General features: G+C 42.5%; 1 protein-coding gene across 1 annotated transcript in view; it reads left to right on the top strand.

Moving 5' to 3' along the window:
* Positions 1-19,416, top strand: part of LOC307234507 (SPRY domain-containing SOCS box protein 4-like) — a 48,792-nt gene that overhangs the window by 18,764 nt on the left and 10,612 nt on the right. The window contains exon 3 of the mRNA XM_080006247.1: positions 16,204-17,079. Within this exon, the coding sequence (XP_079862373.1) occupies positions 16,371-17,079 (709 nt within the window). The 5' untranslated portion in view covers positions 16,204-16,370. The remainder of the gene's footprint in view (positions 1-16,203; positions 17,080-19,416) is intronic.

Genomic DNA, 19,416 nt, shown 5'->3' with positions numbered 1-19,416 from the left:
GGCCAGTCATTGAAGATTGGCCTCTGTTCTAAACCAGCGCTCTGGGAAACCTGACCTGACCGGTTTGGCCTTACCTGCAGGCACTGGGAAGATGATCCATGGGTCCTGCTGAATATTTTAGCAGGGCTCAGCCAAAAACGCCTGCAGTCCTGACAGGCCTGCGGGGACGGGGCTAAAGTTTCAACGTATGGAATCGCACCTTCAAAACCCAGTTGCCTGAATATGATGTAGTTTGGATGTACAATCACACCTTGTGTAGTGTGTGATCTATAACTAGGGGGCATCGTATCTTCAGTTCAACATTTATAAGGAATATGATCTGAAAAGCTCATGGAGCACAACCACAACGGTAAATACTGCATACAGAGAAGCTAATCTTTATTCCACAAGCAAGCATGAAATTATCAGACTTGCGATCAGTATTCACTTAACTTTGAATTGACAGATGACGGACTAAACACAAATGTCACATTTCATAATGCATAAAATTATGCGAATTTAAAAATAACTTATTTTCCCTGATGCATAAAATACTGTCCATTTTCACACAATGGTGCAGTTTTATTTATTTTTTATGATTGTTTGAAACGTTCAGTGTGAATATATTGCGTCATCAGTTCTTTAGATTTCTTCGAAAACTGTTAATATCTCACTTTTGGAAACGGCAAGAAAGCACTAGGGCTGCCCCCGTCTAAATATTCTCCTAGCAGACTATAATCATCAGTTCAAGCCATTGGCGACTGACCGTTGCGCGTTTATATCAATTTAATTATTTAAATATAGGATTTTGGGGCATCAGAAAATGGTGAGAGTTCCATGGCTGTGAAAGAATGTCATAACTAACTTTGTTAAAGAGAAAATAATTATGCTCCTTTATAGGTCTCTGAGGTCCCCAAAACATGTTTTTAAATAGTTACCAATACCACTCAGATTATGTATTAGAGCCATTCAAACATGCATCCAATCCACCCTGTCTGAAAACGAGCTGTTTCGAATGTGTTGTTTCATGTAAATGTTGGAAAATAAGATAAAATAAATCTACAGTAAAAACTCTATTTTATTGGTTTTGTTTGGAGAAACGCACAGCGGATCGTGCACCGCAGTGTATAGTCTATATACCGAATACCTTTTTTTTTTTAAGAAACGCATAGCAGAATTATTGACCTTATTTTCTTTTAAAGTTAACTTAAATTTCCATCATCTGCAGTTTCTTCACGGACAGTTGGTATTTATTCCTCATAGTTTTGAAATATTTTTAAGTTACTCAGATCAAGAGATTCTCCTGAAACCAAACATGACGTAGGGGTTGGCTGTAAATGTGAACGGGTTGTTTTAGGACATGTTTTGTGAAAGAGACAGCTCACAAAAAAACTGAGTGACTTGTCTTTTTTCACAGGCCCATCAGAGACCCAAATGTATGTGCAGAAGCACTGAAAAAATGAGTTTTTCTTAATAGGTCCCCTTTAACACTGCTACATTACAGATAAATACAAAACCTAATAACCAAGCCTTTAAAATATACATTTAGTTCCCAAGTGGTGTGAAGTGTGACTTGTTAATTATACTGGTTATACACACTTTAATTACATATCGACATCATTTGCACTGAACTGTGGTGTGGAGGTTGTTTCCCCGGTGCCGGCATCCCCTTGGTAGAGACCCCTGGCCGTGGTCTCGATTCCTTGCTCCGCCTTGCCAGCTTTACAGTCCCCCTCCACCCTGACCTCACAGATTCCTTGATTTGCGGACTCTTACTCGCTGCAGAACATATACTATATATTACTACAGGTAATATATAGTATATGTTCAGGTAATATATTACTATATATTACACATACAGTATACTATAGGTTTGAACGCACAGCTCCCGAATGGAGTTTTTTATTTTTCCCCTAGTTCAACCGATCAATTAAAAACATACTAGACTAAGACTCTTCTCGTTGATGTTTGGTCGACTATTTGGGGGCATCCCTAGGAAGCAGTTTCTTTGTACATGTTTATTTTAAATCGTTGGCCACCATTGCACCTGATTTTAAATTATACGCTTTAACACCATGACAGTGCTGCAGTCTTGTATTCATACTTGAACAGTGATTATGATCTGCCGCTTTACTATTTTTCTTTAAGCCGGCTTCTCTTAAAAGTGAGTATGATTGTCTTTTCTCTCAATCTTAGTTGAGGTTCTTTGGTCCTTTTTATATTATGGCGAAAGTGAGTCCATTAGACTACTCAGGCATGTGTGTTGCTCATGCAAGGTGAATCCCTGTAAAAGGGGTTTAAAATGCTTATTGAACCAATTCTCCTTTGTAAAACCTGCAGTTTACGCCCTGTAACTACAGTAGGCAAAGTAACCAACAGGATTGAGTCTTAGCTTCGATCACTACATCATGTAAGGCAGGGTTTGAGATGGCCTGGACCAAGAGTGCTTGCATGTCAGGACATTTGACATGGATGCAACTCAGAGCTAAAGCAGCCAGCAGCTTCCACTGCCAATATGCGCAAAATGATCACACACAATGGTAAATGAGTACACCTTCTTGTTCAATATGAGAGGAGAGTATCCTGCCAACTTAGTTAATTGCTCACATCAGTGCCTAGATAAGGGTCCATTTGCACCACCGATGGGAGTGTATTTGAAACGAGCTGTTGCCAAACCCAATGTAAACAGGCCTTGCCTGGCTTTGAGTTTATCTTTGGCTTCAACCTCGAGAGGTGGGGGGAGGTGGCGGCGGCGTTTTGCTCATGTGTAAATAGAGACATCGAGGCGGCAGAGAACTCTTCATCCTCAGCCTGTGAGCACGTCTCTGTCTAGTAGGAAGGAAGGCGTTTGGACAAATGGTCTGCCACTTCACCCACTGTCTTGGGCGGCCAGACACTTTGATCTCCACGTGGTAAAATCAGCAACTCACGCTTGAGTGAGAATGAGGGCATGGCAGGTTTGATATGTCAAATAAGTTTTGGTTATCGTACTTAGCATTCCCGCAAGCCCATGTGTGTATATAGTATGCTCTTGATTAGCGCTCGGTATCGTCATTTGATCCTTCCATCGATACAGTTGAGTATCTTAAAGTTCTTCGGTATGGAAGACTACCTAAATGTGAAGTTTTAGACTTTTTTTCTTCAGGGATCTTTTTAGGGCAGGAAAAACTCATAATCACGCTTATTGTGCTCAATATTGAGTCATGGTTATTTAACACCATTACTCATTGACTTTGGAAACATGCATTTATATAACTTTGAAAAAGTAATGTTTTTAACAGTGGATTTTCTTGAACTTACAATATAATTCATAAAAAAAAAAATTTAAATTCATAAAAAACATAGAAAAATAAATAAAGAAATATGTCATACTAGACATCACTGAAAATCACGGATTCTTTCTTTAATCACTCTCCTCTTACGAGGATGGGGGCCCACCAAGCTCGGGTTGGGAGGAGAGTGAGTTCAAGTTTGTGTTTGAGGAAAACCCATGTCAGCGCCAGGTTGGTGGTTTTTTTTTTGTTTTTTTTTGTTTTTTTTTGACCAATATAAGGATTTCTATTGAGTACGTGATTTATTAACTTTTAAGTTCCTTATATTCTGTATTATTCACTAAACACAATCAATAAATAATTCTATAGCAGTGGTACTTTCCCAGCTCATGAGCCACATTATAAAAAATATTTTTGCAAGAGTCAAATTTCTGAAACGTTCCTTTCCTTCATCAAACCATTATGCATTTTAAAATAAGGCCTTAATATGTTATTAAGGAATGGAAAACATGATGTATGCAATAATTGCAATTTATTAACATTACAACCACAGATGTATTATTATACACAAATTATGTACCGGTACGCCTCACTTAATGACCGTTCGGACTTATGACCAGCTCCCTGACCAGTCTGTATTGTACGCTGCGTGCAATTCCGCGGCGTACACGTTGCGTGCACCGCGTCTCAGCGTCAAGCATCTCATCGCGTATCACCCTTTATATACTATATAGACTTCTTCTTTCGGCTTCTCCGGTTAGGGGTCGCCACAGCGGATCATCTGCCTCCAATACCTTCTGTTCTACGCGTCTTCCTCCCTTACACCAACCGCCTGCATGTATATAGACTACTATATATATAATATATACATCTCATCACCATTCTCAGTCCTGTTCCTGCCGTCTGTCAGTATTCACTACACTAGTGTTGCAATAGCCACGGCCACTCATTGGGAAATAACAAGGGTCCTTGCTTATCTGTCGTTAAGTGAGGAGTTCCTGTATATGAATAGACAGCAAACTGGAAGTTACGCATGTCTGCTGCGCCTGCAGCGGTAGATGCAGTGTTCTTTTGAATATCACACTTAAATGAAGCTAAATGCCTTCAATAAAAATGGTGGATTAGTATAAAGTTTGTTTTTTCTATTTATTAATTGCTTGGAAGCTGTTGTGGTGCTTGTAGCGTGGAAGCCGATGGAGGATTTGGACACGGTGGTCTCGTGTGATGTGGTTGGGATAAGTTACGTCTCGGGGTTATCACTTAAACCGAACAGCCACAACATTAAAACCAGTGACAGGAATAACATTAATCATCTCATTCCAATGGCACCTGTCAAGAGGTGGGATATATTAGGCAGCAAGTGAACAGTCAGTTCTCTGAGTTGATGTGTTGGAAGCAGGAAAAATAGGCAAGTGTAAGGGTCTGAACAACTTTGAGAAGTGCCAAATTGTGATGGCTAGACGACTGGGTCAGAGCATCTCCAAAAATCTGCATAATTGCAGAACTGATTGGCGTGACGACCCTTCATGGGATTCCGACATGGAAACAGGTGACGTGTGCTTGAGTTGAACTAAACATGCCACATGGTAAGGCCACCCCGCCGTTTGGAGAGGGGCGAAAGCACACCGCTGTAAAGGAAAGGGCCGGGCTGGATTTATAACACATAAGGCAGAACGAGAACATCATTGTGAAATGGGATGCGGCACAATCGTTTTGTTTTCATAATTGTTGGAAGCCAAAATTGTGATTGAAAATAAAATTTGATAAATCACCCTTTCCCGATCTTAATTAAAATCCTGGCAGAAACATTTTAATAAGTTTATAATCTTTTAATCAATATTTCCAATATAAAGAAAGAACACGGGGGGGGAAAGTATTAAGCATGTATAGAAAATGTTTCAACTACACCCAACTCCAATCTTAAGTTTGATTCAGACTTGTGGCTACCTAAGATGACAGATAGGCGATCCAATCATCAGGGGGCAGCGGGAGTAGGAGGGGGTGGGGGGGAGTGACGTCACAGCACGCCAGTGAAATGCCAGCATGGACGACATGGAAATGAATATGTATTCATTTTTATTAAATGATTTATTCTCTGTTTTTAGCATTTTTCAAACTATTGACGTTAGAGTTAAATTGATTAAAAATGATCGATAATCATCATGTGTGGCACAGCGTCTGACGGAGCTTTGAAATAATCGAACCTTGAAGATATGTAGCAATACGAAGCTATTCAGTTAAAGTTACGTGAAAGAATCTATTTAATAACAAGGTCTCCTCCATAATAGAGGATTATGATGCAGGAATGAAGTTCTAATAGAATTTGAATATTAAAAAAATATCACCATTTAAATGCTGAATTTGTCAATCGATTTTATGTATTGTTTTTATAAATTGACTATAAATGTTTTCGCTAAGGTAAGCAAATCAATTCATACATGAGCAATAAAGTTCAATGGAAGTTGATCCAGTTGCTGCACAGTGCACGCACGTTAGAGAGAAATATTCCTGGTAACAGTGTGCAAACTCAGCGGAGATGCACGAGCCCACCGGCGCGTTTCCCTCTCCTCCGGCGCGTGTGCGTGGGAGAGAGCGCCTTTGACCAGAATGTTGCAGATGTGGTGACGAAAGTGGGAAATAAACCCCAACATCAGACAATGTCCTCTAGTGCAGAGGTTCCCAACTTCCAGCTCGCAGACTGCCGGGCCACGGGGCATTTGCCACCAGACTGTGAGGACACGGGCAGGATTTTTTTCAGGAGCGATCTGCTCCGCAGTGGAGCCGCAGCAGGAAACCGTAAATTAAATACATCTAGAGTTTCTGTTTGCTTTGTTTGGAGACGAGGTCCTCTGATTGGAGATGTGGAACCATATGTAACACCCCCCCAACTTGTTTTTTTATATATTTGAATATTAATAGTAATAAACATACATATTTTAATGCGATTTATAGAGTAATATCTGCAGCCCTAGTGTCAGATTTGGAATTCACTCGTTACTTGTGCTGATTTAACGGGGCTCAGTGGACAGACATGCTGCTCCACTCAGTGCTTGAAGTGGGCCGGTAACCACCGGTATACACAGTGCTACTACTCTTTGGCGTAATGGCACTTCTCACAAGATGCTGGTACTCTGTTCTGCCCTCTCAAGTGGACATATTGTAAAATATATACATTTCTTCTATAGAGTCTGAGATTTTATTGAAATTGAACAATAGCTCAGGCTCTGGCTCCATGCGCGAGTTAAGATAGACTCTTGCGCGGAGGTCAGCTGCTTCAGCAATAGAATACGAAGTTTGGAGATCACATTTTGAAAAGCAACACAGCAGCGACACAGTATGCAGTTTATTTTCAGATAAGGTTAGGTTAGCCATCACAATTATTTTTCACTTGCCCGATTGGATAACTGCATGAGGCATTCCACTTGCTCGAACAGAGTTTAGTTGCCCCGTGCAAGCGCTAATGTCGAGCCTTGCATGCAATATCTCCAACCTCCTCTTCCATCTCCCATTTGTGTGCTTGTCTTTCTGCGACCATCCGCCTGTGTTTTTTATTTATATTTATTTATTTATTAATTAATTTATTTATTTTTTGAAATACTTCCCAGTGCTGGAGTCATTCAGTCTGCTGCATTAAAACATCTCTCATGTCTCGCTTCACTCGCTATCATTCACACGCTTTTCACTCTGCATACAGTATATACACGTGAACTTACACACACTGAAGATGCCTACAGCGTTTCTGTGCGTCTACTTATGATCCCCTCATTTTGTTCTCCGGCACTGCCCTATCGACACATCAGGCCACGTCAAACAAGGCAGCCCGTAGGCCAGCGACAGCAGTTCCCCGTTTGTGAGGGGGTGGGAATGGTGTATCGCTAATCTATTATGAATGAAGTGAGTGTGCATTTTATCACAGATGAAGCCTAGCAAAGACTTGACATGTTTGTATAAAAGCTGCTTAAGACAACGATGAGATGGAATCAAGGTAAGGAAAGGGACAAAGCCTAAAGCCTGATTTATGGTTATGTTGCAAAGCTACGCTGGAGGGCGTTGGTATCTTTTTCCTAAACACTTTATTTAAATCATTTAGTGTGCTAATGCATTTATTTTTTTAATATATTTTTAAAAAGTATGTGTGTGTCAGTCTCAGTCTATCTCCTTTTATGGGCGGTGTCTTTAAAGGTGTGAGGCTACAGTGTGTCTCTCTCTTCTTTTGGGAGCCTAACCCAGACTGAGTGGGTGCGTTCATTTGTAATCCTCTTGATCCCAAGACCCTCAGAGCGCTCCCTTCTCATCACTCTTCCTTTTCCCTGACTCCCTTCCCCTCCTTCTCACTGGTGGCTATTATCCTGCCTATGCTGTAAACTGGAGCCAAGCCTTTTTTTATTTTTTTTGCGCCACAAGCAAGAACTCTGCAACGTGCCGACAAACACTCTCACGAGGACACACACACAAACACTCAAACTCCATCCCACACTCGTCTGGCCGTTCTCTCCCGCTTTTGGACCAAACCGCGAGGAACGAGTCTTCCCGCTTGGTCGCTGTGTTTGTGTTCACGTTTCTGTGTGAGAGCGTCGAGAGCCGCCTGGCTGTCTGGAAAGCTGCTTTCATGGTAAGACATCTTGCTCTTTCTTTTCTGCAGGCTACGTCTGACTCCTCACACTTGTTTATGCTTCTGTTTGTCTGTCAGTCTGTCGCTACTTTCTCTTTGTGTGTGTGTGTGTGTGTGGCCTACAGTAGCCCCGCAGTGTCGTCTTTCTCTCAGTTAGGCTCAGCGGCCGGCAGTCTTGCTTGTAAGGGGTTCTCAAGTTCTGCTGCTGCTCCAATAGGCAAATACTGATTCATGATTACTCTTGACATCGCTGAGTCTCACCCCTGTCCAGAACCCCTTAATTTCAGTTTTATAAATTTTAATTTTATGAGGTCTTCATTTTAGCATAAACTTCTAGTCTGACTTTATTTATCCATATGTTTATTTAAAAAAAAAAATAAGTCAAGTTCTTCTGCATCAGAATCTACGTTTCTGGTTCTATAAATCCTAAGCCTGCTGCCGATACTGCTACACTTAGCTGATGGGAAATGCCTGTTCTAGATGAACCCAACTCCCTTTATAAATTTACTACTGTGACTTTATTGAATAAGAGAGATGACTTGTTCTAAAATCATTTTTAAATGTCTTTTAAAAATGTGTCTTAACCGTAAGGGGTGGGGGGGGTTGTAATAAATGTTGGAATACATTATCTTGCTGCTGTGGCCCAATGACTTGTGATGACTTTTCTAACAACAAACCCTTCACTTGCTACTGATAAAATAATGAATTTATATGTGTAATAATTACAGAGGCTACAAATACTTAATTACTGCATTTCTACATGCAAGTCAAGCACATTCACATACTCTATTTCACTGGAGCCCATATTGTGGGTTTAAACATTAAATGTTGTTGGCTTCATATTGTACTATCAATGTTATTTAAACATATTTTCAAGCCATTACTTTCTGTGTTGGTGACTTTTCCAGCCTTGCAGTGGCCTCCCACTTGACGAAATGTCAATCTGCCTCCCATTCGCTGCAATTCACCCTATAATGTAATATATCCTTTTATATATCCATTTGCTTGATCCCTTTTATTTCTATCTAAACTACCCCCCACCCCTTTGCCGGCATCCACCCACACATAATTTTGCTCCCCTAATGGTTCAATCCAGTCAATGCTCAGGGGGATCCTGGCTCCATCGATCCACTGCTGGCAGCCAATGAGCCATGATTCCTGACAACACAACGATTGCATGTGCCCCGGAAAACACTCACAAGAGGGCCCGGAGTGGCTGATGGTCACTAGATGGTGGATTGACAGAGACAAATTGACTATTGCCTATTTGTGCTTTCGGGATCATTTCGACTAATGGGATATTTTTTTTTACCACAATTCCAATGTAAATGTGTAATGTCATTGAATTTAAAACAACTGCCAAGTCTAAAGACGCAAGAAACAATAAGGCTTAAGTGCCTCTTCAAAGTATTGGCCTTTGTTTAGGTGGGTGTCAATGATTTACACTCATTTATGACGGGAATGATTTAAGGGACCAGTGAGTCGAGGTGGTGGAGGTGCACAGCCAGTTAATTTTAAGGGCATCACACTCAGAATCTGACCACACGTCCAGCAAGGCAGACTGTGTCGTCAATGCAGTGTCTGTGTTTACAGTAGATATAAAAAGCTCAATGAAGAGCAGACATGATTTGCATCATGTTTTCAACTGCTGCGAAGTGTGACAAATTGAATTGGTGCACAGGTATTTACAAGTACAGCGCTGTGTCGGGCTGACTTGAATGATTGTTAGTTTTCATTATCATACAGGTTGTGCATAAACCTGGTGAGCTCTTTCTCATCAGGATAACTTCTGCGTTCCTAAATGCACTTCAGAGGGGTTGACTAGTATTAGGAATTGGCATTATGGCCAAAATACTAAAATATTATAAATCGTATACCCTGTATAATAATCCATGAAATAGATCAATTTGTATAAAAATGTCTCTTCTGAGATTATTTTGCTAGTTTCTGAACTACAACCAAACTGGTAATTATATAGTACTTTATTTACAAAATGTAACCCTAAAAGGAGGAACATTTTTAAACACTTGGTAGGACTCCCATAGGTCGCCGAAGCATGTAAATTGCAAAGAATCAATGTCTTCCTTTCCATTCATGGCATTCATGAGTGCAGTCCTAAAATAGCAGTTTTCTATTTGTGACATGGATCTACTGTTTTTAGCTCTATTTTAGCAACCATAGCAACTATATTTATAGCAACCATATCTATGGCCAGGTACTGTAAAATGTGTGTGTGTGTGTGTGTGTGTGTGTGTGTGTGTGTGTGTGTGTGTGTGTGTGTGTGTGTGTGTGTGTGTGTGTGTGTGTGTGTGTGTGTGTGTGTGTGTGTGTGTGTGTGTGTGTGCATTCAGGAAAGCTGCAGTGTGTGTGACTCTCGAGGCCTGGCTGGATGATTACTGAAGACTTGTCTGCGTCACTGACATTTATTGGTGATTAACTGGTCGTTCTGACTAAGGGAGACACATGTACACAGTGATTTACATTGATCCTCTACTGCCCTTGTGTGTTTTCCTATTTTCCCTTTAGTTCCCCTCTGCCTTGTCATCTCCTTTTTCTACACAGTGCCGCCCCAGTAGCAGTCACGCTGTATACTAATTTTCGCATTCCTCAGGCGATTGAGTGGATGTACACACACACAAATTGTTTGGTAGTAGATGTCCTCTGCTACAGTCGAGATCCTCGTGTCACCCATACAAATGGACTGAACCAGTTGAAAAAAACATTACAACAGATGCAAATCAAAAACATTGTTGGCTGACCAGCAATTGACATCTGATATTGATCCCTGTACGCATCGTTGTATGCTGCCCACTGCTCCTGGCTGCCTCCCGGCGGCAGAAAGCCAGAATAGGTCAAAAGCAAACGGGTGGGGGGGGGGGGGTGGGTGTCAAATATAGAACCGCCTCAGACCGCACCTACTCAAAATCCACAAAGCACTTGTGGCTTTAAAAAGTCAGGCCCAACCTGCTTTTTTTATGGTATCTAAAAGTATTATAGCCTATTGAGCCGTCTACAAAGGAGTTTCCTTTTGGGATGGGCATTGGGCAGGATCTCACTAGTCCATTCAATCTCATCACTGAGGAGATGGCTCAATACGATTCTATATCGATGTGTTGACATGTTATTAAATTGGAATTGCTACTAACACACAGAAATTCTATTTTTCAATTCATTTTGTGATTATAAGTGCACGGCTCCAGGCTAACCTTTTCCACTTTTAGCTTTGGTGCTCCCTACTGAAGATTTTAGGTGCACCAGCACAAAATGTAGGTGCGCCACTGAAATCAACATGCAACGCAACACATTGATATTTTTTCCATCTTAACTGTATTACTGATAAAGGCTTTGGTAATACTGATAAAGGATTAGGTAATTGACAATTGGCAGAAAAAACAATGTGCTGTTTTAGTTTAAAGGAAAGAGTCACAAAGTGAAGCAGTGATTTAGAAGAAAAAATCATTAACTTGAATAGTTTTATTTAAACAGACACCAAATAATAAATTGAAATATTTAAACATGAGGTATGTGGTCAATACATTACGTCATTACCAACCACCACACACACACTAGGGTCAAACGATGGCTAGATATTGAGATTAGACATTGTTGTGCATGCTCAATCTGCCAGCTTAGCAGGTACAGGGACAGCTTTATGCTCATTTAATGCAAAGAAAACGTAAATTAAAAGGGGGGGGGGGGGCAGTATTCTGGGAGAGGCTCAATCCATCCGGACTCTACATATGTTCCAGGCTCTGCCAGCAGCACACGCCCCGCACAGTCCGTGACGGCGTACCAGGTCTCACCGGGGGGGGGGGGTGGCGGTGGTTCAGTTAAAACAATCACTTTATTAGGTAGGTTTATTCTTTTTTTTTTTTTTTTTTTTCTTTTTTTTGGAGCCACTTTCTAAAATCTCAAAGGATGGAGAGCGGAGGAGGAAAAATAAAATAACCAAATTATGTAATTATCCCGCAAATTAAATCTAGTAGCTCTGTCTCCATAAATGGTCGCGGGCTGGAGCCCTGTATGTAATTTAAATGGCAATGGGTCTATAACTTCGAAACAAAGTATTTATTTTCTAATCAAATTGTTTCAGAAATTCAAACTTTATCATAGGATTGCATTTTTATTATTATTAATTTGTCTGAGCCTGTCAGTGACAATCTGTCTGCATTGTTTACTACAGACTGAACTGAGTTTGCTCGTTGTTCAAGCCCCATACAATAAGCTCGGATGCTTGTTTCCTGTGCCTGTCCAATTATCAGTTCACCAACATACTTCAGTATAGGGTGTGTATAAAGGATGCTTCTAAGTATTTGTGGAAATGGTTTACATGGCATATTCCTGTGTTCCCTCAGACCAAGCTGAAGGGCCTTATATGGAAACATCCACGGTGTGTCATATGCTAATTGCAGGTACACGCTCTTCGATTATGATCCACATTCATCAACATACACAACAGGATGTGGTATAAGTGTCTTAAACTTGGCAGTCTTTGGTGAGCTATTTTATTTATTTATTTTATTCCCCACCACCACCACCACTGAATATTTATATGCGGACATGATACGTAAGACCCAATGTCTTACACGGAAGTGTAGTACTAAAAGTAGTATGGAACAACAACAATTTGACTTGTGTACATGGCTTTAATGGCTTAATTTTGATGGCCAGTTCAGAGCCGGTGCCTAATCTGGAACCAGTACATGCTTCGAAAGCAAAAGAAATGCTCTGGAACAGGAAACCTGGTTCCAGAGCGGCACCACTTGGAAGCTGGATTAGAACAAAGAACCGCTTACAATCAGGGCCTGGGGGTGGGGACAAGTAACCCCGAGCAAAACTCTGACCGCCTTTTTTATTTATTTTTTTATTTTTTTATTTTTTATTTTTTTGCGCTTCAGCAGTGCAGAATTCATGGATGTAGAATCTGGTCCGTGGAGCTCTCAAGTGGGCAAATCAAGTGGACATATTGCGAAATATATCATATTTTGAGTCTGAGTCTTTAAATCACTAAATGTATAAGCTGCGAGCCCGCGTAGCCCAGAGCTCCAGCAGCTCGCTTGGCAGCGCTGCCTGGGCTCCGTGGACTGCCGGAGTTTGAGCCCCCCCCCCCCCATTGAGTGAGTGTAACATTCTCATTATTGCTCAAATTGAGGAGCACACTCTGGTGTGTGTGTGTGTGTGTGTGTGTGTGTGTGTGTGTGTGTGTGTGTGTGTGTGTGTGTGTGTGTGTGTGTGTGTGTGTGTGTGTGTGTGTGTGTGTGTGTGTGTGTGTGTGTGTGTGTGTGTGTGTGTGTGTGTGTGTGTGTGTACGTACCCCGGAGTGGGTCGAGCCAGATAACTGTTCTGTTTTCCCCTCATTCCGTGGAAGAACCACATGGAGTCATTTTCCTGAAAAACTGAGGGTACAGTAGGACAGTTTGTGGATGCAGAGAGAGGAACAGTCTTGTGTAATGATATTAAACATCTATTCCTTACACGCTCTCAACAGAACATGGGTTTTGTTGGGTGGCACGTGGTTTATGGGAAATTAGGCAGCAGTGTGCAGGTCAGGATTTTATTCTTTGCTGTGAGCTTTTTATTTTTTGGCACTATTTTTATTTTGGTTGCCAATATTTTCATAATAGGCACTTCATTTGGTAAGACCCATCTTTAGCTCTGACATAAAACATTTGTTTTAAATATGGCCACAGGTGGCCATATTTACAACAGCTCACTGTTGTAAATAGCGAGCTCACTTAAGTCCATCAGTCATAGCAGGTGCAGGTTGGGCAGCATAACTACTGGAGGCCGTTGCTCTGGTTGTGGCTCTTTGGGACATACCTTTGCTAGTTCAGTAGCAATGTCGCAAAAACTAAGCTTAACACGGGCAGGGTTTCCGGGCTTGAGCGTTTTACCCTCAGTTTGCAGACTATGACCCTTGTTTGCTAAAATGAACCTTGTGATAGCTGGCTTTCAGTAACATCGGTGGCTGCCAGTTTTCCTCCAATTTTATAAGTAGCCAGTAGCAAAGTTCTTCAGGGAAAATGTATCGTGTATTTTTTGTGGCTAAATGCAGCTATGTAAAATAAGAAAGAAATATAATAACTTAATTAAAGTACAGATTCTCCCAAAAAATACCCAAGTACAGTTACAAAGTAATTTTACTTTGTTGCTTTACACCACTGACAACCATAGCGCGCAAAGCAGCATTTTAAGTAGCTTTAACTAGCCAGCACTGATCACCTTCCTCCAGCTCCTCACTGGACTTTTTGCATCTTTGTTCTTAAACAAAAGCGCCTACGACAAACCAACGTGGGCTTCATGGAACAGGGTCCTCACATTTAGTGTGTATACAACATGATGGATGCCAATTGTTCCTAACCTGGATGGGTGTGCTTTTTCATGTTGACTTGTGCATTTAGACACCCTGTCAACTCCATGATCGGCATGCTGACTTGGTCATGTACAAATAAACCACGGCGGAAAGGCCCAAGAAGTGAATTGCTTTGTTAACCATATCTGCACCCTCTCCCCATGGAATAAATGCGAATACGACATTGCTGCCGGTTATGTCAGCATGCTCTTGGTTCATTCTATACGATGGTTTATCAAGCTTTGTTAATGTGGTTACAATGGGTAGCTTATTAGGTCGCCACACGGCGCTCATTGAGCCATTTTGTTGGTAGTATGAGGTTTGACTGTACCGTAATTGACTTTGCATTCAGATAAGTCTGTACAATGGAAGTAGAGGCCATGTCAGCCTAACCCATCTGTATGTTTTGATCAAAAGAAAAATGTCTTATGAGGAAAATATTAATGTAATTGTGATTGCAGAGCATTAGTAAGCAAGCTTTACCTTATTTACCTTGTCTAGCTTTACCATATTTTATGCGTGAGGTCCAATGTTTTTACTGGCGTTAATCTGTCTTATTCACACCCTCGATGCTGAGACATTTCCTTTTGCCCACTAGTCTTTGCCCCACCACTGTTTCCCCTGCTGCCGCAATAGCTCAATATCGCCAAAGCAATGAATTAAAAGGCACCCCAACCTCAATTTTCTCATTCAAAAGTTTCCTACAATCTGTATCACCGCAAGGCACAGATGCACACCTTTCTACTCTGCCCTACCCCATTGTCTGAGACATTTTGCTGTGGACCTCTGTTGAGAGAAAAGTGGGAACAAGTCTGCACGTAAAGAAAAACTAGGGAGGAGGGTAGTTTGAGAAAGTGGTAGACCACATTTGAGTTGTTTCTGTGGTGGGTGTCTGTGTCTCTGTTCTGCAGGGCCTGTTAGATGTCTGGAGAATGTGTAAATGTGTGGTGAGGATGACACGACCGTTCCAGGCTGCTACAGCCTCCCCTTTTGTTTGGTGCATAGTTTATTTATTTTTTTTCTCCCCCATCGTACATGGCGACAGAGACACACAGGGAGAAATGTTGGTTCATACACCCTGAGGAGGCTGTGTGGCTGGTACACAGACTGCCTGAGGTTGGTTTGGTGTCTGCATTTCTTTATTTTATTTTTCTCTCCCCTGGACTTCCTTTGAAAGCCGCCTTTTTCGTCTTTTGGAAGAAAGAGGTCCTCATTAGTGAAGTTGCACAAGCCCTGCTTATGAGACGGGAATCTCTAACCTTTCTGTGCTGGTGTTTGAAGATGTTTCCGTGCGATTATCGGACCGTTCTTGTGACTTTTAACCTGGGACAAGGAATTCAGACTTCCTGCTCCACAAATTCAAAATGAATCCACTTACAGATCTGTGATTGTGTACCATAGCAGCAATCTAACGGAAAAAGATAACCTGTTGCCTACCTGCTGGACTGAACGCTTGGCATGCACTGGAAAAAATGTATGGTGTCAGACTTCACTTTGCTTTCAGAAAAGCTTTAAAGTCGTAATCTCTAAAATTGCGGGTGTTGGGAGGACTACACTTAAAGTCCCAGAATTCCATTTGGAAATGCAAAGTTTTTGTTTCCAACATTAAGTCTACACCCTGAACAAAACGAGCATGTAGAGTTGTTGTGCCAACAACCGCATGTTTTTGTGCCACTCGGTGAGGATAGAAAAACAATTGATGGGACGGGAAAAAGATCTTCAATAGTAAATGTTTTCATGATAAAAATTGCATTAGTCAGAAATAGAAAAAGGCTACCATGCGCCTCATAATGGCTTAATGGCACAGGCTAGGTTAGCCCACAAACACCTTATGATCTATTTATATGATTCATGGATCTATTTATTATATATGATAAAGTATCAACGCTGGGATTTTGTTACGAAATGATCTTATCCATTACAACTTAAAAACCAAAGTTCAGTGTTTATAAGTTTGCTTTACAGCTATTTTTGTCTTTGTGTTGCAGGAGTGTGGGCGCCCGAACCAAAACGCGTCCGTGACAGCCTCTCCACCTGGGATCCACACGGTTGCCACGGCGCCCATGAGGTAGCGTCAGGACCTCATCCCTCATCACCACCCTCGGTCCACCTCTACCCCCCCCACCCCCACCCCTACCCTCGCTCCCACCCAACCATGGGCCAGAAGATCTCGGGCAGCATCAAGTCCGTCGATGTGCGCGGCGAGCCCTCGTACCGCCCCGTACGCCAAGAACTGCGGGGCCCCGACTTCTGCCGTCCCCCCAGACTGGATCTGCTGCTTGACATGCCACCGGCCAGCCCCGAGACCCAACTCCGCCATGCTTGGAACCCGGACGACCGCTCCCTCAACGTCTTTGTCAAGGAGGACGACAAGCTCACATTCCACCGCCACCCTGTGGCCCAGAGCACGGACTGCATCCGGGGTAGGGTAGGCTACACGCGCGGCCTCCACGTCTGGAAGATCCACTGGCCGGCCAGGCAGAGGGGGACCCACGCCGTGGTGGGTGTGGCGACAGCCGAAGCAACTTTGCACTCCGTGGGCTACACAGCCCTGGCGGGCTCAGACTCTGAGTCGTGGGGCTGGGACCTGGGCCGCAACAGACTGTACCACGACAGCAAAAACAGGCCTGCCTCCACCTCGGCACCCACTTACCCTTGTTTCCTAGAGGAGGACGAGTCCTTTGTGTTGCCAGACTCGTTGACGGTGATACTGGACATGGACGAGGGAACGTTGAGTTTCATGGTGGACGGACAGTATCTGGGGGTCGCCTTCAGGGGCTTTAAGGGCAAGAGGCTGTATCCTATAGTCAGCGCCGTGTGGGGCCACTGTGAGGTCTCCATCCGCTACGTGAACGGACTAGATCGTAAGTCAAACAACACACGTGCACAGAAATACACACACTCACACTCATAAATGTGTGTGTCGCTGGAAAGCTATTATTTTCTTTTGATTCTTTTGCTCCTCTCTTTTATTAGGGCCGAGCCCATATTGTCAGGGAAAGTGGTGTTTTTGACATAAAATGTCAGGAGAGTCATTTTCAAGAGAATCCGTTTTCTTTTAATTTCCTTCTCATTAGCATTTTCTTTTTTTGGTTTTCTGCACATCCTGTCACATCTTACATGCAGCACCCCGCATTCCCTCCAGTTTGTTTGCTACCACAGTGCTCAATTTTAGCGCTCCACTACAAATCAAAAGCCATCACATCTTGGCATCCAATACACTGAGCAAGGATTGTGATGAGGGTGTGCCTTATTAATATCTGCTTCTGGACAGTTTTTAGGGTTAAACCAATACCCAACAAAACAGTACAGTATATCAGCTTTATCCCCAATCCAAGAACATTATTGTTTCAAACAATTGTCTCTTCCAAACTTGATTTTCAACCTTGTTCAGTGATGCCAAATAAGGATTACACCAAGAATTATGTTCTACGGACTAATAATCCAGCCTGCATGATGTTGCAGTTTGACAAATCCAGCCCACAACATAAATATGTTGGACACCTATGATCAAAAGCTTCAGGCACAGTGAGGATGACTGATTGTATTGACTAATGTATTGGCCGATATTCAGTCAAAGTACAGAGCTCAGAATTTCTATCGGTATTGGGGGGGGGGGGGGGGCGGTTATAATATCTGTTCATCCCCTCACCTACAGTACAACTGGCATGTATTGCCATTCACTACTCCAAAGTATGTCTAACCCAAACGTAGATGAGGAATAAATAGCACAGCAAACAACAATCATCTCCATTGCACTTAATATATGCCTCTTCATTAGCATAGATTCCCTGTGCTAATGCAGGAGAATCTGCCCTCCAGGCAGCTCCCTGGATAATGGTCTCCCATCACTCACGGTCGGTCACTTCTACAAAATCTAGAATATAGTTTTGCTGAACTCTTAATTCTGCTCAACTTGCTATAAACGCACGAATACAGTTGCATTTTTCGAGCACCATCAAAAGTGGGGTGGCTCATCCACCCTCACGATCCAATCCACATTTTGATAAATATGGCAAAGCAAAAACAACTTAATTATTTTCCTTTTTTTTTTTTTTTTAAACAACCTCTAGGTATGATTTATATTTAGAATTGCTGAGATAAGCTTGTGAGGGGCCCGGGGAGAGCTTTATTTATTTTATTTCCTATTTTTCTGCTGAATCGACCGTGTGTGTGTGTGTGTGTGTGTGTGTGTGTGTGTGTGTGTGTGTGTGTGTGTGTGTGTGTGTGTGTGTGTGTGTGTGTGTGTGTGTGTGTGTGTGTGTGTGTGTGTGTGTGTGTGTGTGTGTGTGTGTGTGTGTGTGTGTGTGTTCCCCATTCCAGAAGTGCACAGTTAGGTACAGTGGAGCCTGATATGGGCAGGGTATCAGCCACTGTTCTTTTTCAGTGTGAATGAGCATCGAGGTAGCAGGTTGTCTGGGCAAGATATATTCATGAGAAACACATCATGAACCTCGCACCTGCGATGTGCGCTCAGCCGCTCTGTTGTGCTGCTCCATTTGCCCAGAGCGGCATAATGCCTCGAACCGGAGCTGGGGGTCCATGTGCCATTTTATTTTTTTGTGCATCTGCCTCTTTTAGTGTCTCTGCACGAGCCTGTAGAGCAGGGAAGTGAGATCTGATCACGAGTGGTTACTCTACAGCTCTGATCAGAGAGGGCGAGAGCCTCCGCCCCCTCTCTCCATTCCAGTTTCAGAACATGGTAAACCGCACTTACACCGTTTCAATGCTCAGATTTTTCCTGCCGATAATAATTTTAATAATAATTTAATTTTTTATTTTTTCTAATAGTCTGTCATCAATTTCAATCGCAATCGATGGAGTCGATCGCCGATAGACTATTTAATTGTAATGCCCAAGCCTATTCCCCACCCCTCGTCTTACCAGAGCCCTGGACATAGCGCATCGTTAGCACGATAATGCTATCGGGAACGCCGCTGTTGAGCCATGTTTTTGTGAAGATCATGATTTTGCATTCCATAATCCTTTTGTGAGTTGTGATACGCAGCGGCAGTTCAACCATTGTGTTCACCAGAGACCGAACATTGGCGAGGGAGATTCTGGGTAGATAGTAGGTGAGGAGTTAGCTATATCCTAGCCTTTAGCCCTCCTCTCTTCCCCCGCCTTTGTTTGAGGTCTCGATGCTGCCTGCAAGCACTTCCGGGCAGTGTAGCCGGGTTGCTAGCTTCTGGTGTCTTGGC

Source organism: Zeus faber (assembly GCF_960531495.2).
Source record: "Zeus faber genome assembly, chromosome: 9".
Classification (NCBI taxonomy): domain Eukaryota; kingdom Metazoa; phylum Chordata; class Actinopteri; order Zeiformes; family Zeidae; genus Zeus; species Zeus faber.
Note: the sequence above shows the minus strand (reverse complement) of the source record. Positions and strands in the feature narration are given on the sequence as shown.